The following is a 22,715-nucleotide window of genomic DNA, read 5'->3' as shown; positions in this document are numbered from 1 at the left end:
CCAAGCACCCAACTTCTGTGCAGGGAAACTGAGTTACCCACACTTGAAGGAGGAGTTTGGGCAGGAAGCAAATGGGGGGTTCAAACAGGGCTTGTTTTGGGGAGTGTTGCTGGAAAAGGCAGAGTCCTGACAGTGTTGTGTCCATCTCTGGGCTCCCTGGGATCAACCAGCCAGGGATCTCCTGGAGAGAGTCCAGAGGAGGGACAGAGATGCTGAAGGGCCTGGAGCATCTCCCCTGGGAGGAAAGGCTGAGGGAGCTGGGGCTGTTCAGCCTGCAGAGAAGAAGCCTGAGAGGGGATCTGATCACTGGTTCTCAAGAGCTGAAGGGTGGGAGCCAGGGGGCCATGGGCAGCCTCTGCTCAGTGTCTGTGGGGACAGGACAAGGGGCGATGGGCTCAAGTTGGAGCCCAGGGAGTTCCCCCCAATGTGGGGAAGAACTTCTTGGTGGTGAGGGTGAGGGAGCCCTGGGACAGGCTGCCCAGGGGGTGTGGAGTCTCCTTGTCTGGAGAGATTCCAGCCCCTGTCCTAGGGACCCTGCTTGGGCAGGAGGTTGGACCCCCTGGGCTCTGGGGGGCCCTTCCAATGCCTACAGCTCTGTGATCCTGACAGAGAGGTGTATTGTGGTCTGCATGGTGGGGTTCTGGTGTGTGTGGGGGGTCTGTGGGGCACAAGGAGCAGCCAGAAGCTTCCCCCAGCCCCACAGCCCAAGCCCAGCGGCTCCAGGCTGAGCAAGGCCGAGCCCATCAGCGCCGGTCACAGCCCCGCCGGGAACCCCAGTGAGGAGGGAAACCCCCCCAGGGAAGGGAGGGAGAAGGGGCAGAGACTCTGCAGGCTCCAGGGGCAGGGAAGGGGGCAGGAGGAGAGAGAGATGCCCCCGCAGCCCCTGGAGAAGCCCCTGGGGGAGCCCAGGGAGGATGCTGATGGAGCAGAGACCCCCCTGCAGCCCCAGGAGAGGCCCCACGCCGCAGCGGGGGGAGACCCCTGGCAGAGAGGAGGCCTCTCCCTGCCCTTATCTCCACTCCTCAGCCTCTCAGGATCTATTTTGCCCCCTGCCCAGCTGAGAAGGGCAGCGATGGAGCAGCTCTGGTCCAGCCTGGGCCCATCCACCTCCACCCCAGCGATGCCCACGCAGCAGAGCAGCAGCTCGTTTCTGTTCCCATGAAGGAGCCTCTCCCCAAGCAGTGCTGGGGGTAACAGCCTGGCAATCTCCTTTTCTTTGGAATTATCCATTTCCAAAGGTTTAGAAAGCTTCCCAAAATTCCCCCTGGGATGAATTTGCCATGAAAACGAGCTCAGCTTTCCTTCAACCTTCTCCTCCATCCTTTGCTTCCCCCTGGTGCTTTCCTGTGGGTGCTGCTCGGTGCCACCTGCCCTGTCCCCAGGGGTGCCTGTGACACTTTCTCCTACACTGTGGTCCCAAATCTGGATTAAAAAAGGGAAGAAATCTCAATTCTGGATGCTGCAAATACAGTTTTGAGGCTCCTGAGCGAGCAGGAAGGTCCTACAGCACCCCAAAAGCAGGTGGGTATCCTGGGGTGCTCTGGCATTGACTCACTGGAGGAGCTTCTCCCTCTCCTGAAATAAAACAGCCTGTGACAGGGAGGGGGTTTGGTGATTTTTGGGGGGGGTTTCTCTCTGAAATGTGGTCTGGGAGCTGGCAGGGCCGGGGCTGAGGCACCTCCTGAGAGCAGGGGACTGGGCTGGGGGTGCTGGAGTGGGTCTGGGGGGATGGTGGGGGGCTGAGGGGGGACATGCCCCTGCCCAGGCTGCCATCCCAGGGCTGTTAGGGGGTGGCTGTGACATCCTGGGGGAGATCCCAGGGATGTCCTGGGGTCACAACGGTCCCCTGGGGCCAGTTTCTGGGGGTGTCAGCGATCCTGGGGTGATCCGGGAGTGCTGGTGATCCCAGTTCCTGGGGTGCTGATATCCTGGGAGACCAGTGATCCCGGGGTGCTGATGTCCTGGGCTGTGGGTGATCCTCGGGTGCCGATGATCCTGGGGTGCTGGTGATCCTGGGGTGCCGATGATCCCGGGGTGCTGGTGATCCCAGGGTGCTGATGTCCTGGGCTGTGGGTGCTCCCACGGCACTGGTGATCCTGGGGTGTCAATGTCCTGGGCTGTGGGTGATCCTGGGGCACCAGTGATCCTGGGGTGCTGGTGATCCTGGGCTGTGGGTGCTCCCATGGCACTGTTGATCCTGGGATGTCAAGGTCCTGGTGATCCTGGGATCACTGGTGATCCTGGGGTGCTGATGTCCCAGGCTTGTGGGTGATCCTGGGCTGTGGGTGATCTCAGGGTGCTGGTGATACTGGGGTGTTGATGTCCTGGGCTGTGGGTGATCCTGGGGCACCAGTGATCCTGGGCTGTGGGTGCTCCCATGGCACCAGTGATCCTGGGGTGTTGATGTCCCAGGCTGTGCATGATCCCAGGCTGCCAGTGATCCTGGGCTGTGGGTGCTCCCATGGCACTGGTGATCCTGGGGTGTTGATGTCCCAGGCTGTGGGTGATCCTGGGGTGCTGGTGATCCTGGGCTGTGGGTGATCCCAGGGCACCAGTGATCCTGGGGTGCTGATGTCCCAGGCTGTGGGTGATCCTGGGGTGCTGATGTCCCGGGCTGTGGGTGATCCCAGGGCACAAGTGATCCCAGGGTGCTGGTGATCCTGGGCTGTGGGTGATCTTGGGGTGCCGATGTCTTGAGCTGTGGGTGATCCCAGGGTGCTGATGTTCTGGGCTGTGGGTGATCCCAGGGTGCCGGTGACCCTGGGGTGCCGATGTCCCGGGCTGTGGGTGATCCCGGGGTGCCGATGTCCCGGGCTGTGGGTGATCCCGGGGTGATGTCCCGGGCTGTGGATAATCCCGGCTCCCGAGGAGTCCCCTGTCACCCCGGGGAGCTCTCTGTCATCCCGCTGCCGCTCCCGGTGCGACCCCCCGGGCCGGTGCAGCGCTCCCGGGGGCTGATCCCGGCCCGATCCCGGCGCTGTCCCGCTGATCCCCCCCCCGTCCTCCCCACACCCGATCCCGCTGACACCCCGGGCACCCTCGGCTGGCTGCCGGCCTGTGCCCGCCGCCCGCCCGGGGGGGAGCGGACACGGCAGCGGGGCTGTGGCGCGGCGGCGCGGCGGGGAGGAGCCGGGCGGCCGGGGCGGACTCGGCGGCGGGCGGCGGGCAGGGCAGGGCAGGGCACGGCGCGGATGGCGGGGCCCCGCCGGCGGCCGCTGCAGCGCGGGGCCCGGCGGAGGATGTGAGGCGGCGGCGGCGGAGCCGAGCCCCCGCCGGGCTCGGAGGGCGGAGAGGGGCCTCCCCCGCGGCGCGGCCCGGCCCTGCCCGCCCGAGGGGCCGCGCCTGCCCCCCCCCCCCCCCTCTCCCCCCGACAGCGGCCGCCCGACCATGGGGGACTTCTACGACCCGGAGCACCCCACCCCGGAGTAAGCGCGGGCCGCGCCGGCGGCCGTCCCCACCGTTCCCCGGGGAGCCGCGGCCTAAGGCCGCGCCGGGCCCGGCCGGGCCGCTCGCCCCGCGGGGAGCTGTGGGGAGCCCAGCGGGGCTGTGGGGCTGGGACGGGGGTTGGTGGGGGGGGAGTGTGTGTGTGGGGGGTCGGGGCACCGCAGCAGTCGCCGCCTCTCTCCTTTCCCTCCTTCCCCGGGGCGCGGCGGGCGGGCGGGGTAGGCCGCGCATCCCCGGCCTTGCGTGAGCGCCGCGGCCGGGCGCCGGCAGGGGGAGGCCGGGCAGCGCGGCGGCGCCGGTTGGAGGGGGGAGGGGGGGGGAAGAGCTGAGCTACGGGCGCTTGCTGGAGCCAGGGGGGGTCCGCCCGTGCCCGTCCTTCCCTCCTTTGCCCTGGGGGCGCCGCGGGGCCCGGGAGCCCGGCTCGGTGGGGGCTGTGAGGTGCTGCCCGCCCCGCGGAGAGAGGCCAGGCCGGGCGGTGAGTGCGGACGTGTCCCGGCCTCCCCGGGGTGGGGGGGGGTGAGGGGACGTTTTTCTGCACCTTTATTATTCCTCTTTTGATTCATTTATTCCTGTTAACCCCTCCCTTGAATTCTCAGCCGGGCTGCGGAGCTGTTACCGAGTGTCCCCGTCCCCCCCCCCCCAACGGTTTAATTCGCCCTTTGAAATCCTTCCTCACCCAACCCCCGGGGTCGGCCCCTTGCCCTGACCCCATTTTCTGACAGGAGGGAAGGAGCCAGGCAGAAGGAGGGAGAGCAGCCTAATGGCCGGTGAACTCCGGTCCTCCTCCCCTCTGGGGATCTTCACTGACACCCCCTTTCCCCCCCAAAAAACACCCCAACCCCACACCGGGACCACCGGCTGTATCGGCTCTCCCGAGGCAGCCGTTGGGTTCCCTCTGCCAGCCGGTGTGGAAGGGGGGGTTCCATCCCCCCCTTCCCTTTCTTGTTGCTGCTCAGGGCTTATTTTCCTGGCATTTCTGGGCTTCCTTCCTGAAGGATTCGGGGGCTCCATGAACTTTGCCTGTGTGGCATCCCTGCTGCGTGGCTGGTTCGGGTGGGAGGCGTCAGGCACCCAGCGTGTAGCAGCCCCTCTGTGCTGTGTGTGGTTGGATCTGGTCCCTGGGTGCCAGGAGGTGTTGGTGCTCTGTGGTGCCAGTGTCTGGGGGTGTCAGTGATCCGGGAGTGCTGGTGATCCCAGATCCTGGGGTGCTGATATCCTGGGGGGTGTGTGATTCCAGGGTGTTGATGTCTTGGGCTGTGGGTGATTCTGGGCTGTGGGTCCTCCCGGGGTGCTGGTGATCTTGGGGTGCTGGTGATCCCAGGGTGCTGATGTCCTGGGCTGTGGGTGATCCTGGAGTGCCAAGGTCCTGGTGATCCTGGGATCACTGGTGATCCTGGGGTGCTGATGTCCCAGGCTTGTGGGTGCTCCCAGGGTGCTGGTGATCCTGGGGTGCTGGTGATCCCAGGGTGCTGATGTCCTGGGCTGTGGGTGATCCTGGGGTGCTGGTGATCCCAGGGTGCAGATGTCCTGGGCTGTGGGTGATCCTGGGGTGCTGGTGATCCCAGGGTGCAGATGTCCTGGGCTGTGGGTGATCCTGGGGTGCCAAGGTCCTGGTGATCCTGGGGTCCTGATGTCCCAGGCTTGTGGGTGCTCCCAGGCTGTGGGTGCTCCCAGGGTGCTGGTGATCCAGGGGTGCTGATGTCCTGGGCTGTGGGTGCTCCCATGGCACCGTTGATCCTGGGGTGCCAAGGTACTGGTGATCTTGGGATCACTGGTGATCCTGGGGTGCTGATGTCCCGGGCTTGTGGGTGCTTCCAGGCTGTGGGTGCTCCCAGGGTGCTGGTGATCCGAAGGTGCTGGTGATCCTGGGCTGTGGATGCTCCCATGGCACTGGTGATCCTGGGGTGCTGATGTGCTGGGCTGTGGGTGCTCCCAGGGTGCTGGTGATCCTGGGGTGCTGATGATGCCAGGGTGGTGATGTCCTGTGCTGTGGGTGATCCCGGGGCACCAGTGATCTTGGGGTGCTGATGTCCTGGGCTGTGGGTGATCCCAGGGCACCAGTGATCTTGGGGTGCCGATCTCTTGGGCTGTGGGTGATCCTGGGGTGCTGATGTCCTGGGTGTGTTTTGAGTGAGGACAACAGAGCAAACCTCTTTTATTTTTTGAGCAAACGCTGTGAGTTCTGCCTGTGCCCACCTGGAGCAGCTGAGGGTCCGTTTCAGCCCAGCCTTCTAAAATCAGGGGGAGGAGGAGGAGGAGTAAGAAACCAAATGAGGCTCAACAGAAGCAAGAGGAGAGTCTTGTACCTGGGAAGGAATAACTGCTGGAAGCAGGACAGGCTGGGGGGAGCTGCTGGAGAGGAGCTCTGAGGAGAAGGACCTGGTGGGTGACAGGGTGGCCATGAGCCAGCAGTGTGTCCTGGGGCTGAGAGAGACAATGGGATCCTGGGGGCATCAGGAGGAGTGTGGGCAGCAGGTGACAGGAGGGGATCCTCCCCCTCTGCTCTGCCCTGCTCAGGCCCCAGCTGGAGTGTTGTGTCCAGGGCTGGGCTCCCTGGGATCAACCAGCCAGGGATCTCCTGGAGAGAGTCCAGAGGAGGGACAGAGATGCTGAAGGGCCTGGAGCATCTCCCCTGGGAGGAAAGGCTGAGGGAGCTGGGGCTGTTCAGCCTGGAGAGAAGAAGCCTGAGAGGGGATCTGATCACTGGTTCTCAAGAGCTGAAGGGTGGGAGCCAGGGGGCCATGGGCAGCCTCTGCTCAGTGTCTGTGGGGACAGGACAAGGGGCGATGGGCTCAAGTTGGAGCCCAGGGAGTTCCCCCCAATGTGGGGAAGAACTTCTTGGTGGTGAGGGTGAGGGAGCCCTGGGACAGGCTGCCCAGGGGGTGTGGAGTCTCCTTGTCTGGAGAGATTCCAGCCCCTGTCCTAGGGACCCTGCTTGGGCAGGGGGTTGGACCCCCTGGGCTCTGGGGGGCCCTTCCCACCCCTGTGACTGTGGTTTCTTTGCAGGGTGTGCTCAGGGTGAGGACTCTGGAAGCCATCAGGAGGTGTTGGGGTGTTTTAGGATCCTGTTTCCCCCCTGTGCTTCCCTTGAAGCCGGGTGTCCTGCTGGGTGTCGTGTGCGCCACTTCGTTAAGGCCCTGCCTCGTTTAGGACCTGATGAGAACCAGACTGTGCTGGCTGTGGGACGGTGGTGGTGGGTTTCCCCTCTCCCCCTGTGCTGGGGTTGGGTGGGGGGTGTGTGATGAAGAGGGATGGGGAGTTGCTTTGGTACCTCGTAGCGTTGGAGTTGTGGTGCCGCCAGAGTTGGTCGCAGCCTGGTGACGCCGGTGGAGCCTGGTGAGTCCTCAGGCACAACCTCACTTCTCCTGGGAGTTGTTCATGGACTGGTTTGGGTTGGAAGAGACCCTTAAAGATCATCCAATCCAAGCAGGGATGTCTTCTGCTAGAAGAGGTTGCTTGAAGCTCTGTCCAGCCTGACCTTGTTGCTGAGGTGGGAGCTCTGCACTGGCTGTGGGATACCCAATCAGGGAGCTGGGCTGCAGGCGACCTGAGCTGTGCTGATGGAGTCTTCTCTCTACATCCCACTCAGCAGCTGCAGCTCAGGTTCTTGAGAACTTCAGTGTCCAGCAAAACCAGCTCACCTCATCTCTCTGGGTGCTCAGACTGGGGCCAGACCAGGTCGTGCAGCTCAGAGGAGCCACCAAGCTCCACATGAAGTCTTCAGCTTCCCTCTGGAGCTGGGTCCTGGAGCTCAGAGGAGCCACCAAACTCCACGTGAGGTCTGGAGCTGGGTCCTGGAGCTCAGAGGAGCCACCAAACTCCACGTGAGGTCTGCAGCTTCCCTCTGGAGCTGGGTCCTGGAGCTCAGAGGAGCCACCAAGCTCCATGTGAGGTCTGGAGCTGGGTCCTGGAGCTCAGAGGAGCCACCAAGCTCCACATGAAGTCTTCAGCTTCCCTCTGGAGCTGGGTCCTGGAGCTCAGAGGAGCCACCAAGCTCCATGTGAGGTCTGGAGCTGGGTCCTGGAGCTCAGAGGAGCCACCAAGCCCCACATGAAGTCTTCAGCTTCCCTCTGGAGCTGGGTCCTGGAGCTCAGAGGAGCCACCAAGCTCCATGTGAGGTCTGGAGCTGGGTCCTGGAGCTCAGAGGAGCCACCAAGCCCCACATGAAGTCTTCAGCTTCCCTCTGGAGCTGGGTCCTGGAGCTCAGAGGAGCCACCAAGCTCCATGTGAGGTCTGGAGCTGGGTCCTGGAGCTCAGAGGAGCCACCAAGCCCCACATGAATTCTGCAGCTTCTCTCTGGAGCTGCTCAACACTGACTTGGACCTACCTGGTGGATGTTTGTGTCTCAGGCTGCAAGCAGAAGCAGCATCACCTCTTCATGCTGCTACTGGAGCTGTAGCACCTCAACTGATACAGCCAAACCTGGGGTGAGCCAACGTTTCCTTGGGGATAACACCAAGGTTGTCCCCAGCTGCTGTCCCCCAGGGGTGGAAGAGCCTCTGAAGCAGGGCCTGGTTGGTGGGATCCTTGCACAGAGCCAGATGGATTTGGCTGAGGGTCCCAAGGAGCCTTTCAACCAGTGTCTGCACAATAGGATGGAGACCACAGGTGCTGCAGCAAGTTCTCTTGCACATCCCATGGCTGAAATAGTTTTATCTGCTGCTGCTTCTGGGCTGTGCAGCAGGTAGACCTTCCCAGCTGGAATTTTGGGGTGTGGGCAGCAGGGCAGGGAGGGTCTCCTGCCCCCCTGCTCTGCCCTGGGGAGGCCTCGTGGGGAACAGGGGGTGTGGGGCTGGGCTCCCCGGGGCAGGAAGGACAGGGAGCTCCTGGAGAGGGGACAGCAAAGGGCTGTGGGGATGCTGAGGGCACCAGGACATCTCTGGGGCAGAGAGGCTGAGGGACTCGGGGCTGCTCAGCCCGCAGAGGAGAAGCCTGAGGGGGATCTGCTCAGTGCTGAGCAACCCCTGAGGGGTGGGCTCAGGAGGAGGGGTCAGGCTGTGTTCAGGGGGGCCCAGGGACAGGCCAAGGGGCCGTGGGCACAGACTGGAGCAGAGGAAGTTCCCCCTGAGCCTGAGGAGGAACTTGTGTGCTGGGAGGGTGGCAGAGCCCTGGGCCAGGCTGCCCAGAGAGGTTGGGGAGTCTCCCTCCATCTCTGGAGCCATCCCAACCCCTGATCCTGGGCGCTGTCCTGTGCAGCTCGAGGGGACCCTGCCCTGGGGGGGTGGGATGGGGTGATCTCCAGAGGCCCCTCCAGCCCCACCAGCCTGGGATTTGGGGGGAAGACAGTCCCTACCATCCCTGCATCTCACCCTGGTGATGCTGGTGGGACTTGGTGGTGTGTGGAGGTGGTTTGATGGGGTCAGTGCTTAGTTGAACATGGAGGTTGTTGTAAAGGTGACTTGAGATGGGTTTGAACAGTGTTCTCCAGGTTCCTGGTTGTAGCTGTCCCCATGGGGTGTTGTATTGCCCCATGTGGCTGTAGAGACTCGTGGGCCCTTTGGTCTGGGTGTCACTTGGGGACTTGGTTATTCGGTGGCCCTCAGCCCCAGGCAGAACCTCCTGGCAGTCGTGGTTAACGAGTGGTTGGATCCTTGAGGACCTTGTTCCAACCCATCAGGAGGATCCTAAGGGAAGGGAAAGGCCCAGTTTCACCCAGTGTTTCCCTTTCAATGCTTCTCCTCCTCATGAAGGAGAAGAATGATGGTCCCACGGGGGGCAAAACTGGGAGGAGGAAGGGAGAAGCTCGGCTCTCGCTGCCCAGGGGGTCTTGAGGGGGTTTCAGCTCCACACTTAAGCCTGAAGGTCTCTGAAAGTCACTTTTATATAAAGAAAATTCTCTTTATACATCAGAATTTCACAGACTCACAGGATCACAGGGGTTGGAAGGGCCCCCCACAGCCTATGGGGTCCGACCCCCTGCCCATGCAGGGTCCCTAGGACAGGGGCTGGAATCTCTCCAGACAAGGAGACTCCACACCCCCTGGGCAGCCTGTCCCAGGGCTCCCTCACCCTCACCAGCAAGAAGTTCTTCCCCACACTGGGGGGAACTCCCTGGGCTCCAACTTGAGCCCATCGCCCCTTGTCCTGTCCCCACAGACACTGAGCAGAGGCTGCCCATGGCCCCCTGGCTCCCACCCTTCAGCTCTTGAGAACCAGTGATCAGATCCCCTTTCAGTCTCTTCTCTCCAGGCTGAACAGCCCCAGCTCCCTCAGCCTGGCTTGTGTCCTTCACCACCTCTCCTGGCTGGCCAGGAAGTCACCAGACAAATTCCTCACTGGAGTTTGTCATTTTTGATGTCCTCTGAAGGGAAACTCCCAGCTGGACCCAAACTGTCTGAGGCTGGTCTCTTGCAGCAGAGCTGAATTGAGTGAGGTCGTTCATCTCAAGGTTGGGCATCTCCAGGGAGGGGGTTGAGTCCCCAGCCCTGGGTGTGTTTAAAAAAGGGGAGATGGGGTACTTGGGGATCTGGTTCAGCACAGGATGGGATTGGTTGGACTTGATGATCTTAGAGGGCTTTCCCAACCTTGTGATTCTGTGATCTCCAGGTTGGAGGAGTTCCCCCCTTCTCTTGTTTATCTCCAGGTTGGAGATGTTCCTTTCTTCTCTTGCCTTTCTCAAGGTTGGGGATCTCCAGGTTGGAGATGTTCCCTTCTCTTCCCTGTCTCAAGGTTGTGGATCTTCAGGTTGGAGATGTTCCCTTCTTCTCTTCCCTATCTCCAGGTTGGGTATCTCTAGGTTGGAGATGTTCCCTTCTCTTCCCTTTCTCCAGGTTGGGTATCTCCAGGTTGGAGATGTTCCCTTCTTCTCTTCCCTGTCTCCAGGTTGGATATTTCCACGTTGGAGATGTTCCCTTTTTCTCTTCCCTGTCTCCAGGTTGGGGATCTCCAGGTTGGAGATGTTCCCTTCTGCTCTTCCCTGTCTCCAGGTTGGAGATGTCCTTCAGAAGAAACCCCAGTTTGTAGCTTTGCTCTTGGAGAAGTCATCTTCTCTCTGCTCTTTGCTGCCCAACTCTGGCTCTTCTTATGGTTGGTGGGTTTTGAGGGAGAAGGACCTCTTGGCTCATCCTTCTCCCCTGGGTTCTTAGGGAGCTTCACCCAACCACTCTCTCATTCCTCCTTTTCCATCTGCTTGTGGTCTGGAACTGTGGTGTGCAGCAAGTGCAGGGCAGATCCATGGTATCCACAGCTTTTTCCTTCAGGAGAAATGAAGATAAGGGTGGAAAATGGAAAGTAAACACCACAAAGACCTCAGCTGCTCCAAGCCAAATGGAGAAGGACAGTGGGATCCTGGGGGGCATCAGGAGGAGTGTGGCCAGCAGGTGACAGGAGGGGATCCTCCCCCTCTGCTCTGCCCTGCTCAGGCCCCACCTGGAGTGTTGTGTCCAGGTCTGGGCTCCCTGGGATCAACCAGCCAGGGATCTCCTGGAGAGAGTCCAGAGGAGGGACAGAGATGCTGAAGGGCCTGGAGCATCTCCCCTGGGAGGAAAGGCTGAGGGAGCTGGGGCTGTTCAGCCTGGAGAGAAGCAGCCTGAGAGGGGATCTGATCAGTGGTTCTCAAGAGCTGAAGGGTGGGAGCCAGGGGGCCATGGGCAGCCTCTGCTCAGTGTCTGTGGGGACAGGACAAGGGGCGATGGGCTCAAGTTGGAGCCCAGGGAGTTCCCCCCAATGTGGGGAAGAACTTCTTGGTGGTGAGGGTGAGGGAGCCCTGGGCCAGGCTGCCCAGGGGGTGTGGAGTCTCCTTGTCTGGAGAGATTCCAGCAAGAGCCTGGGAGTGAACAGAGGTGGGATTGGGAGAGGTGAAATCCTTGGGATCTGGGATAATCACCTCTGTGACTTGTTCAGGCTGCTCTCAGACTGATGCAGAGCTGGGAACTGCCCTGAGTTTTAAACCTGGCCTAAGCCTGACTGTAGGTTTTGACTTTTCCAGTTCAGAAAGCTGCCAGGGAGTATTGGGTTAAACCTGGCTTTTGGGTTGCTTTGCTGGGTTTAATCTGGGTTTTGGGTTTCTTTGTTGGGTTAAACCTGGCTTTTGGGTTGCTTTGCTGGGTTAGACCTGGGTTTTGGTGTTTCTTTGTTGGGTTAAATCTGGGGTTTGGGTTGCTTTGCTGGATTTAATCTCTTTTTGGGGCTTCTTTACTGGGTTTAATGTCGGTTTTGGGTTGCTTTGCTGGGTTAAACCTGGTTTCTGGGTTGCTTTGCTGGGTTAAACCTGGGTTTTGGGCTGCTTTGCTGGGTTAAACCTGGGTTTTGGGCTGCTTTGCTGGGTTTAATCAGTTTTTTGGGCTGCTTTGCTGGGTTTAATCAGGTTTTTGGGCTGCTTTGCTGGGTTAAACCTGTATTTTGGGTTGCTTTGCTGGGTTAAACCTGGCTTTTGGGTTGCTTTGCTGGGTTAAACCTGGCTTTTGGGTTGCTTTGCTGGGTTAAACCTGGCTTTTGGGTTGCTTTGCTGGGTTAAACCTGGCTTTTGGGGTGCTTTGCTGGGTTAAACCTGGGTTTTGGGCTGCTTTGCTGGGTTAAACCTGGGTTTTGGGTTGCTTTGCTGGGTTTAATCAGGTTTTTGGGCTGCTTTGCTGGGTTAAACGTGGGTTTTGGGCTGCTTTGCTGGGTTAAACCTGATTTCTGGGCTGCTTTGCTGGGTTAAACCTGATTTCTGGGCTGCTTTGCTGGGTTTAGTCTCTTTTTTAGGCGTCTTTACTGGGTTGAATCTGTTTTCTGGGATGCTTTCCTGGGTTTAATCTGGTTTTTGGGCTTCTTTCCTGGGTTTAATCTGGGTTTTTGGGTTTCTTTGTTGGATTCAATCAGGTTTTTGAGTTTCTTTGTGCATCCCTCCCCCCCTCAGCCTCATCCTTCCCCTGGGGCAACCGCAGCCCTGGCCCATCAGCAGCCCTGGCCCATCAGCCTGCTGGGGGGGGGGTGTGTGTAGGGGGGTTGGGGGGTGTGTGTGTGCATTTTAGGAGTTAGATTGCATCAGGTGGGGGTGAAGGCAGCTGGAAAGCACCTTGTCATTCCAAATACTTCCTTTTGTTGCTGGTGGGAGCCTGTGGAAAGGAGGGGATTTGGGGGGCAGGGATTACCTGAGGATCCCATTTCAATGGTGGGATTTCAATGGGATCACTGGGAGGAGCCTGACTCTAAAAGCTGCTGCTGAAATCACTCCTTCCCTGCTCCCAGAGGAGGAGGAGGATGAGGAGGATGCAGCTTCCCAAGGACTGATGCTCCCACCGTGCTGAGCCAGCAGCTGCGGGTTTGTGCCCTCTCCTTTTGTCCCCGTGTCTTTTCTGTCCCTCCATCTGTCCTTTCCCCTGGTAAATCCCTTCCCTGGCTGCCATGGGAACAGCAGGATGGTTGCTGGCACGGTTTCCAACTTGATTTCTTCTTTAGACAGCCCCTGGCACTCAGCAGAAAGGGAGGAGAGCAGGAGCCACGTGTGGCTGGTGAGGTTGGGGGTTCCTGGCCACTTTCAGGGCAGGAACAGGGTCCTTTGGTGCTTTTGTTGGAGCAGAAGCCTGGAGACCTTTGGAAATTGGTCTCTTCTTAACCAGGGCTTTTCCCAGCAGCAGAAGAGCCCAGCTTATCTAAATCAGAATATTCTTAACACACAGACAGTGAAATAATCCACTTTGAAGCCTGGGCCAAAAAAAAAACCTCCCCAAAAGCTCCCCCTGTGGCTCCTCACATGCTCCTTGCCAACGTCTCTTTCCTCCAACCCCCTCTCCCTTGCAAGAGGAGCCAGTTCCAAACCAAATCAGTCCCAACCCCCATCCTTTCCCCCCTTTATTTCCCCCTCTTTCTCTTTAGGGTTTGGTTGACCTGTCCAGAGAAGGTTCTTCAGCCTCTCTGGAGAAGGATCTGCACCAGTTCCACCAGCCCCAGGGCTGTCCCAGTTGGCAAAGAGACATTTTACCTCCCACCTTTTGAATTTTAAAGCCTGTATCTCTTCTCCAGCTGCAGAGAACAGAGTGTAAACTCTTGCAGGACAAATTTATAGAGCTATAAGCTTTCCATGTTACATCAGAACACCTCTTGAATCGGGTCTGGGTGTCTCTCTGCCAGCCTGATGAGACACAGGAGCTCCCTGGGGCTGAAGTGGAACCTGCAGAGGTTGAGTTCAAGGAGGGTTTTGGTTTTATTTAAATCTTCTGCTCCTTGAAATTTGGGGGTTCCCTTTGATTTATCAAGTTCCTTTCAGGGGGATGTTGTTGGGGGAGGAGAGAGTTCACTGAGGGATTGCAGGTGTTGTGTTTGGGCTGGAGGAATCCCAGACACAGACACAGAGTGGGAGAGGAGCCCCTGGAGAGCAGCCCTGCTGAGAAGGACCTGGGTGTCCTGGGGATGAGACACTTCCCATGAGGCAGCAGAGGCTCCTGCAGCTGGGAAGGGCGATGGGATCCTGGGCTCCATCAGCAGAGGGGGGGCAGCAGGGACAGGGAGGGGATTGTCCCTCTCTGCTCTGCCCTCCCCAGCTGGAGTCCTGTGTCCAGAGCTGGGGCCCAACACAAGGGAGATGTGGGGCTGTTGGAGAGGGGTCAGAGGAGCCCCGGGGATGCTCAGAGGGCTGGAGCAGCTCCCCTAGGGAGAGAGGCTGAGGGAGCTGGGCTGGGTCAGCCTGGAGAAGAGAAGGCTGTGGGGGGACCTCAGTGCAGCCTCCCCGTCCCTGAAGGGACCCCAGGAACAGGAGGGGAATCAGCTCTTGGGAAGGGCAGAGACTGGCAGGACAAGGGGCTGGAGTGAAGCTGGAGGAGGGAAGGGGGAGAGGAGAGACTGGGGGGAAGTTCTGTGCAGAGAGAGTGGTGAGGGGCTGGAAGGGGCTGCCCAGAGAGGGGGTGGGTGCCCCGTCCCTGGGGGTGTTCCAGGCCAGGTTGGCTGGGGCCCTGGGCACCCTTGTGTAGCTCCAGGCCTGGAGGTTGGTGTCCCTGCCTGTGGCAGGGGGTTGGAGCTCTGGGACCCTTGGGGTCCCTCCCAACCCAGCCCAGTCTGGGATTCTTTGACACCAGTAACCCTTACTTTGTGGGAACAGAAAAAGCCCTTCCTGATATTTTTGGGGCCTTGGAGAGTGTCCCCCAGCCCTAAAAAGTTTTATGAATGAAAAAACTGTGTCTTTTTACTATATCCAGCTGCTGCTTTTCCTGGTGTGTCCAGTCCTTTCCCTATTTGGGCCCAGGAGAAATGCTCTCTCCTCCCCTGCTCCAAACTTACAACCCCAAACTGGGAAGAAAACGGTGTATAACTGGGGAAATGCTGGGTGAGGGAAGCAGGAGATGGGAAACCTGGGATGGGGATCTGCTTACAGCTACCTTGACCTCATTTTCTGCAGAGCTTGGCTTAATTTCCACCTTCTGCTTAAAGAAGGTGCTTGATAGTGACCTTTTTGGGTTGGTTTCCTCTCCTCCTGGGTGTGCTTCAGCTGTTCCTCTCCACAGCTTTGCCATGGGGAAGGAGATCCTTCCATCCTGAGCTGGATGAGAGGAGCAGTGAGGGAATATCCACAGCACCGTGGTCTGCATGGAGTCATGGGTCTCAGAGAGGTGGCAGAAGCCTGGAGGTTGAACCCATTGCTGGCCTTGGGGTGAAATCCACCCAGATCTTTCCTTCCTGGCTTTAGGATCTTGCTGGAACAGCAAGTTTTCCACCCAAAAACCTTTGTGTTTCCTTCTGCTTTGCTTAACTCAGAGGAGATTTGGGTGAGGGTTGTGGGGTGAGGGTTGTGGGGTGAGGGTTGTGGGGTGAAGGTTGTGGGGTGAGGGTTGTGGGGTGAGGGTTGTGGGGTGAGGGTTGTGGGGTGAGGGTTGTGGGGTGAAGGGTTGTGGGGTGAAGGTTGTGGGGTGATGGTTGTGGGGTGAGGGTTGTGGGGTGAGGGTTGTGGGGTGAGGGTTGTGGGGTGAAGGTTGTGGGGTGAGGGTTGTGGGGTGAGGGTTGTGGGGTGAGGGTTGTGGGGTGAGGGTTGTGGGGTGAGGGTTGTGGGGTGAAGGTTGTGGGGTGAGGGTTGTGGGGTGAGGGTTGTGGGATGAGGGTTGTGGGATGAGGGTTGAGGGGTGAAGGTTGTGGGGTGATGGTTGTGGGGTGAGGGTTGTGGGGTGAGGGTTGTGAGTGAGGGTTGTGGGGTGAGGGTTGTGGGGTGAAGGTTGTGGGGTGAAGGTTGTGGGGTGAGGGTTGTGGGGTGAGGGTTGAGGGGTGAAGGTTGTGGGGTGAAGGTTGTGGGGTGAAGGTTGTGGGGTGAGGGTTGTGGGGTGAGGGTTGTGGGGTGAGGGTTGTGGGGTGATGGTTGTGGGGTGAGGGTTGTGGGGTGAAGGTTGTGGGGTGAAGGTTGTGGGGTGAGGGTTTGGGGTGAAGGTTGTGGGGTGAAGGTTGTGGGGTGAAGGTTGTGGGGTGAGGGTTGTGGGGTGAGGGTTGTGGGGTGAGGGTTGTGGGGTGAGGGTTGAGGTGTTTACATGCTGGTGGATCCATAAGTGGGAAGTCCAGCTGCTGTCCCCCTCTGGCAGGACATTTTTGGCTAAGCTGGCCTCAACCAAACAGTCTGGGGGTTGGAATTTCCTCCTGGTTGAGTGCTGGGGGGGTGGGGGTGTCCTGCATTTGATTTCCTTTCTTGGGAGAAGCAAGGTAATTGCCCAGGCAGGTGGGCATTCAGATGGACCTATGCTAATGCCCCCACAATACCCCACCATCAGCTGCGAGCAGGGTGAGCTCAGCATGGGGCTTTGTAGGCTTCCAGCCTTGTTAGGGTGAGCAGAGCTTTAGGCTTCCAGATTATACTCTTCTTAAGAAGAGGGAGAGGGAAGACTGAACCCCAAACTGGAGGTGATGCTCTCTAGTCCTGGCTTAAGAAGAGGGAGTGGAAAACTGAACCCCAAACTGGAGGTGATGCTCTATAGTCCTGGCTTAATTTAAGAAGAGGGAGGGGAAAATCCCAGCCCCAAACTGGAGGTGAGGATCTCTAATCCTGGCTTAAGAGGAGGGAGGGGAAAACTCAAGCCCAAACTGGAGGTGAGGCTCTCTGGTCCTGGTTTAAGAGGAGGGAGGGGAAAACTCAACCCCAAACTGGAGGTGATGCTCTCTAGTCCTGGCTTAAGAGGAGGGAGGGGAAAACTCAACCCCAAACTGGAGGTGATGCTCTCTAGTCCTGGTTTAAGAGGAGGGAGGGGAAAACTCAAGCCCAAACTGGAGGTGAGGATCTCTAGTCCTGGTTTAAGAGGAGGGAGGGGAAAACTCAACCCCAAACTGGAGGTGATGCTCTCTAGTCCTGGCTTAAGAAGTAAGAGGGGAAAAAAAAACAACCCCAAACTGGAGGTGATACTCTTGAGTCCTGGCTTAATTTAAGAAGAGGGAGGGGAAAATCTCAACCCCAAACTGGAGGTGATGCTCTTGAGTCCTGGCTTAAGAGAAGGGAGGGGAAAACTCAACCCCAAACTGGAGGTGATGCTCTCTAGTCCTGGTTTAAGATCTGGGAGGGGAAAACTCAAGCCCAAACTGGAGGTGAGGATCTCTAGTCTTGGCTTAAGAGGAGGGAGGGGAAAAAAAAACAACCCCAAACTGGAGGTGATGCTCTCTAGTCCTGGTTTAAGAAGAGGGAGGGGAAAACTCAAGCCCAAACTGGATGTGATGCTCTCTAGTCCTGGCTTAAGAGGAGGGAGGGGAAAACTCAACCCCAAACTGGAGGTGATGCTCTCTAGTCCTGGTTTAAGAGGAGGGAGGGGAAAACTCAAGCCCAAACTGGAGGTGAGGATCTCTAGTCCTGGTTTAAGAGGAGGGAGGGGAAAACTCAACCCCAAACTGGAGGTGATGCTCTCTAGTCCTGGCTTAAGAAGTAAGAGGGGAAAAAAAAACAACCCCAAACTGGAGGTGATACTCTTGAGTCCTGGCTTAATTTAAGAAGAGGGAGGGGAAAATCTCAACCCCAAACTGGAGGTGATGCTCTCTAGTCCTGGTTTAAGAGGAGGGAGGGGAAAACTCAACTCCAAACTGGAGGTGATGCTCTCTAGTCCTGGCTTAACACAGACCTGGTTTCTCATTCAGGTTTTGGAAGCCTGAAGGCCTTTTATTCTTTTATTTCTGGTTCTGTTTGCTTCCTTAGCATAAGCAAAGCCTGGCTGTGGTTCAGGTTCCAGTAGGGATTATGTCTTCAAAGGGGAGAGGAGATTCCCAGAGGAGACTCCTGGGTTGGGGTCAGGTTCTTTGAGCATCTAAAAGAGCTGCTGGAGCTGCTGAAGCTCAGAATTAAAATACAACTTTTAATGTTTATTAGTATTTCATTAATTAACTGCTGTTTGTAGAGGTCTTCACCTTCACCTTCCTCTTGAGGTTCAAGCAGGCCAAGGGCAGAGTCCTCTGACCTCCTCTTCCTCACCAGTAGCTTGAACCTTGATTTACCCCCTTCAACCACAGACCAGCCCTCCTGTGCTCCACAGCTCGAGTCAGCTCCAGGCTCCTGTTGTCTTGGTGGAAACAAACCCTGTTCTTGCTGTTGTATGGATAATTTATCAGCTCTTAATACCAATTAATAGCCTTATCAATTAGCTGGGAGCCTTTGTAGTGGCAGGAGGACGTTACTGCTGGTGCTGGGGCTTTCTAGCAGGTTGCTCCTGCTCTGCTGATGGTTCCAGTGGGGAGATGGGTGGTTATTGCTGTCACCACCACAGGTCCCTGCCTGGCTGGTGCAGACAGGGAGCAGAGGTCCAACTGAAACCTCCCCCCTGTCCCCAGGGTCGATGTGAAGGTGGGCTGCTCACAGAGGTGCAGGTTGGGGCTCTGGAGAGGGTTGGGGCTCTGGAGAGGGTTGGGGCTCTGGGCCCTCTGGCAGAGGAGGGAGCAGGAGGCAGGGGGGAGCTGGTGGGGAGGGTGTCCAGCTCAGGTTTTGTGTCGGCTCCTCTGTGGGCTGAGCGGCTCACTGCAGCCCACGGTCCTGGGCAGAGCAAGGAGAGGGTAGTTGTCTTCTCCTCCTCCTCCTCTTCCTTTCCTCCTTCTGTTCTCTTCTCTCCTCCTCCTCTTCCTTTCCTCCTTCTGTTCTCTTCTCTCCTCCTCCTCCTCTTCCTTCTCCTCTCCTCCTCCTCTTCTTCTTCATCTCTCCTCCTCTTCTTCTTCTCTCCTCCTCTTCTTCTCTCCTCCCCCTCCTCCTCCTCTTCTTCTTCTCCTTCTCTCCTCCTCCTCTCCTTCTCTCCTCCTCTCCTTCTCTCCTCCTCCTCTCCTTCTCTGCTCCTCCTCCTCTTCACTCCCCCTCCTTCTCTTCTCCTCTTCTTCTTTGCCCTTGCCCTCCCCTTTGCCTTCCCTTCTTCTCGTCTCCTTCCCTCATCCTTCTCTCCTCCATCTCTTCTCCCTTCACCTTCTCCTTCCTCACAGGAGAAACCACTTTGCTCATGATACTGGAGGGCAGAACTTGAAAAGGGACAGTTGGGTTTTCCCAGTGGCTCAGCGTTGGGTTGGGGTCAAGGAGATGCTTCACCTGAGTTCATTGTTGAGCTGTGACAGTGCTAATTAATTAACTCTGAGGATCACAGGAGGTTGGGAAGTCCACAGATCCCTGGCAGTGGTAAGATCACAGGTCACACCACAATAAAGTGTCTGCCAAGTGTCTTTTCTTTCCAGCAGTGAGGGACACAGATACTCCCACCATTCCTGGGCTGCAAAGACTAACCTTGAAAGGAAACCAAACCCAGCTCCCCACAGCTCAATCTCAGGACTCCACAGCTGCGTTACCACCACAGAGGGTGTGGAGATCCAGCTCTGGCTGCTTTGCAGACCCTCAGAAGGCAGTTTGCTCAAAAAAAAACCCTGTTTGCTCTGTCAAAGTCCTTGGAGAATTGAAACTCTTGAGGTGGTTGAGGTGGCTGCTTGACTGGGTGATGTTGGGGGGGACATCTCATGTGCCAGGATGGTTTGTGGGGTCGGTGTTAACCCTCGCTCCGTGTCCCCAGGTCCACCTAACATCACTTGTGTCTTCCCAGTGTTTAAACCATCTTTCTTTATCTTTTCTTTTGCACGTGTCCTTGGCTGGATTACAATAGAGAAGAAGAAAATGAGGTGAGTAAAGCTGGTTCCTTTCTTGATGTAGCCCCAGCTCACTGAGCTTCTCCTGTAAACCTTCAATGAGAGAGGCTCAGCGTGAACAGGGAGAGTGAAACCCCTCTTGTTTCAGTGTGGGGCACCTTCACCCTCAAACCTGGGGTTATCCTGGGGTGTTTCTAGTTCAGGAACAAGGGGAACCACACCAAATGCCATCTTCACATGGGGATGTGCTGGTGGAGCACGAGGGTCCCTTGAGTCATTGGTGTAGGTGGGCGCTGCTCTCGGCGCCGTGAGGTGATGGTTATTCAGAGACTTGACTCAGTTGAAGGGGAAAGGAGAAAACATGGAGAAAACTTCACTCAGTCAGTTTGCAGGTGACACTGAGCTGGGACATTGATCTGCTTGAGGGTGGGGAGGCTCCTCAGAGGGACCTGAGCAGGCTGGATCCATGGGCTGAGCCCAAGGGGATGAGGTTGAACCAGGCCAAGGGCAGAGTCCTGCCCATGGGACACCCCGACCCCGAGCAGCGCTACAGGCTGGGGCAGGGGGCTGGAGAGCTGCTGGGGAGAAGGACCTGGGGCTGCTGGGGGCCTGGGACTGCCCAGGAGCCAGCAGTGTGCCCGGGGGTCCAGGAAGGCCAAGGGCATCGTGGCTTGTGTCAGAGCCAGCATGGCCACAGGGCCAGGGCAGGGCTTGTGCCCCTGGGCTGGGCACTGGGGAGGCTGCAGCTGGAGTGCTGGGTCCAGTTGTGGGCCCCTGAGTCCCAGCAGGAGCTGGAGGTCCTGGAGCGTGTCCAGAGAAGGGCAACCAGGCTGGGGAAGGGGCTGGAGAGCAGCAAAGCTTGCGAGGAGCGGCTGAGGGAGCTGGGGGTGCTGAGCCTGGAGCAGAGGAGGCTGAGGGGAGCCCTTCTCCCCCCTGCCCTGCCCTGCCCTGGCAGGAGGGTGCAGAGAGGTGGGCGATGGTCTCTGCAGCCAGGGGCCAGGAGCTGGGAGGAGGGGCAATGGGCTCAAGCTGCCCCAGGGCAGGGTCAGCTCAGCTGGGAGGGCAAAGTTCTTCCCTGGCAGAGTTGTGGGGCTGTGGCACAGGCTGCCCAGGGAGGGGCTGAGTCCCCAGCCCTGGGGGTGTTTAACAGAGGGGAGATGAGGTGCTCATGGATCTGGGTCAGCACAGGACAGGGATGGTTGGACTCCAGGGGCTTCCCTAGCGAGCTTTTGCCCATAATTGCTGCCTGTCTCATCTCCAGAGCTCCCTGTGGAGTGTGTTTACCATTCCCTAAGTCAGGTTTTGTTCAACCTGGGGTTATTTGAGAAGGAGAATCCCTGGAAGGGGGAGCACGTGAGGGTGAAGCATGGGGAATGTGTCATCTCTGCTGCACAGACTATGGAAGGGGGAGGGACAGAAGCTTTAGCTGCTCTTTCCCCACCCCCCCTTCTGATCTTGAGCTTTATTTATCCAAACGCTGCCAATTCATGTGTGATCTTGGATTTCAGACCCTGAAGTGAGAAGGAATCAGGGCTGGAAGGGACCTCAAAGCCCATCCAGTCCCAGGGGCAGGGACACCTCTCCCCAGCCCAGGCTGCTCAGGGCTCCATCCAACCAGGCCTGGGACACCTCCAGGGAGGGGGCAGCCACCACCTCCCTGGGCACCCTGTGCCAGGGCCTCACCGCCCTCAGAGGGAAGAATTCCTCCCTAATATCCCATCTAAATCTCCCCCCTTCCAATTTAAACCCATTACCCCTCATCCCATCACTCTGTGCCCTTGTCAAAAGTCCCTCCCCAGCTTCCCTGTAGCCCCTTCAGGGACTGGAAGGACTTGGAGCAGAACATTGCCATGGTTCCAGAACCTTGGATTTTGCATGTAAAGTAATTTCCACAGAATCCCAGAGTCACCAGCTTGGAAAAGACCCTTAAAGACCTTTAAGACCCTCAAGTCCAACTGTCCCTGTCCTATGCTGACCCAGAGCTCTGAGCACCTCATCTACCTGCCAGTGAATCCAGGCTCTGATATAACTTCCATCTATGGTTGAAGATGGAACCTGCTCTTTTACTCTTCCATTATCTCAAGACATATACACAGGTTGGGGTAAAAAAGTCTGAATTTGTGGTCATGGGGGGGTAATAATTGACCCAGCAGACCCCAAAATAGCTGGTCTCTTCAGGAGACTGAGTCCAACATCCTATGGAAAAGGGTGGTCTCAGTGCCATTCAGATGTGTAGAAGCTCCTCCCAGCTGGGCTGGACACTTGATTGTGTCCTTTATTCCTCAATTCATTTGTGTATATACTTGAGTGTTAGTGGATCCCTTCTGTGCTGTGGATTCTTTTGAAACCAGGGATAAGCATTTTCAGGGTGAGTTTCTGGAATGGGTTGTGAGACAGCTGTGGAGAAGGGAGAGTGGTGTGGAGCTGGGCAAGTGTATGGACATGCAGCGTCTTCCATGGTCGCTGGTTGGGTGCCCTTCTAGCCATGGTACTCACTGTCCCTCTGTGCTCTGCCCTTGGGAGACCCCAGCTGGAGTCCTGTGTCCAGAGCTGGGACCCAACCCAAGGAAGATGTGGGGCTGTTGGAGAGGGGTCAGAGGAGCCCCGGGGATGCTCAGAGGGCTGGAGCAGCTCCCCTAGGGAGAGAGGCTGAGGGAGCTGGGCTGGGTCAGCCTGGAGAAGAGAAGGCTGTGGGGGGACCTCAGTGCAGCCTCCCCGTCCCTGAAGGGACCCCAGGAACAGGAGGGGAATCAGCTCTTGGGAAGGGCAGAGACTGGCAGGACAAGGGGCTGGAGTGAAGCTGGAGGAGGGAAGGGGGAGAGGAGAGACTGGGGGGAAGTTCTGTGCAGAGAGAGTGGTGAGGGGCTGGAAGGGGCTGCCCAGAGAGGGGGTGGGTGCCCCGTCCCTGGGGGTGTTCCAGGCCAGGTTGGCTGGGGCCCTGGGCACCCTTGTGTAGCTCCAGGCCTGGAGGTTGGTGTTGCTGCCTGTGGCAGGGGGTTGGGGCTCTGGGACCCTTGGGGTCCCTCCCAACCCAGACCAGTCTATGACTATGCAAAGCACTTGTATAAACAAACAGCTGTGTAAAACCCAGGAGTTTTTTAGTATATTTGCTGTCCAGGGGTGGAAACAGGACTGGGATGGAGTTTCTGGTCTGTCAACATCTCATTTAATAATTTACTACGCTGCTTTTAGCCAGAGCAACCCCACATTGTTTTACAGAAGTTAAAGGATAACAAAACACATGAGAATTCACAGGGGGTTGTGGGAAACCACTGCCAAATATGTATGTCAGG

At 57.9% G+C, this 22,715-nt stretch overlaps 1 protein-coding gene across 1 annotated transcript in view; it reads left to right on the top strand.

Annotated features, from left to right (window-relative positions):
• Positions 1 to 3,387: 3,387 nt before the first annotated feature.
• The window catches only part of SETD2 (SET domain containing 2, histone lysine methyltransferase), a gene marked incomplete at its 5' end in the record, with an annotated part of 63,733 nt that continues 44,405 nt past the window's right edge, over positions 3,388 to 22,715 (top strand). Inside the window, 2 exons of the mRNA XM_084280280.1 lie at positions 3,388 to 3,425; positions 19,440 to 19,455. Of these exons, the coding sequence (XP_084136406.1) occupies positions 3,388 to 3,425; positions 19,440 to 19,455 (54 nt within the window). The remainder of the gene's footprint in view (positions 3,426 to 19,439; positions 19,456 to 22,715) is intronic.

This window comes from Gallinula chloropus, assembly GCF_964237585.1.
Source record: "Gallinula chloropus genome assembly, chromosome: 2".
Classification (NCBI taxonomy): domain Eukaryota; kingdom Metazoa; phylum Chordata; class Aves; order Gruiformes; family Rallidae; genus Gallinula; species Gallinula chloropus.
This window is presented reverse-complemented; position numbering and strand designations above follow the sequence as displayed.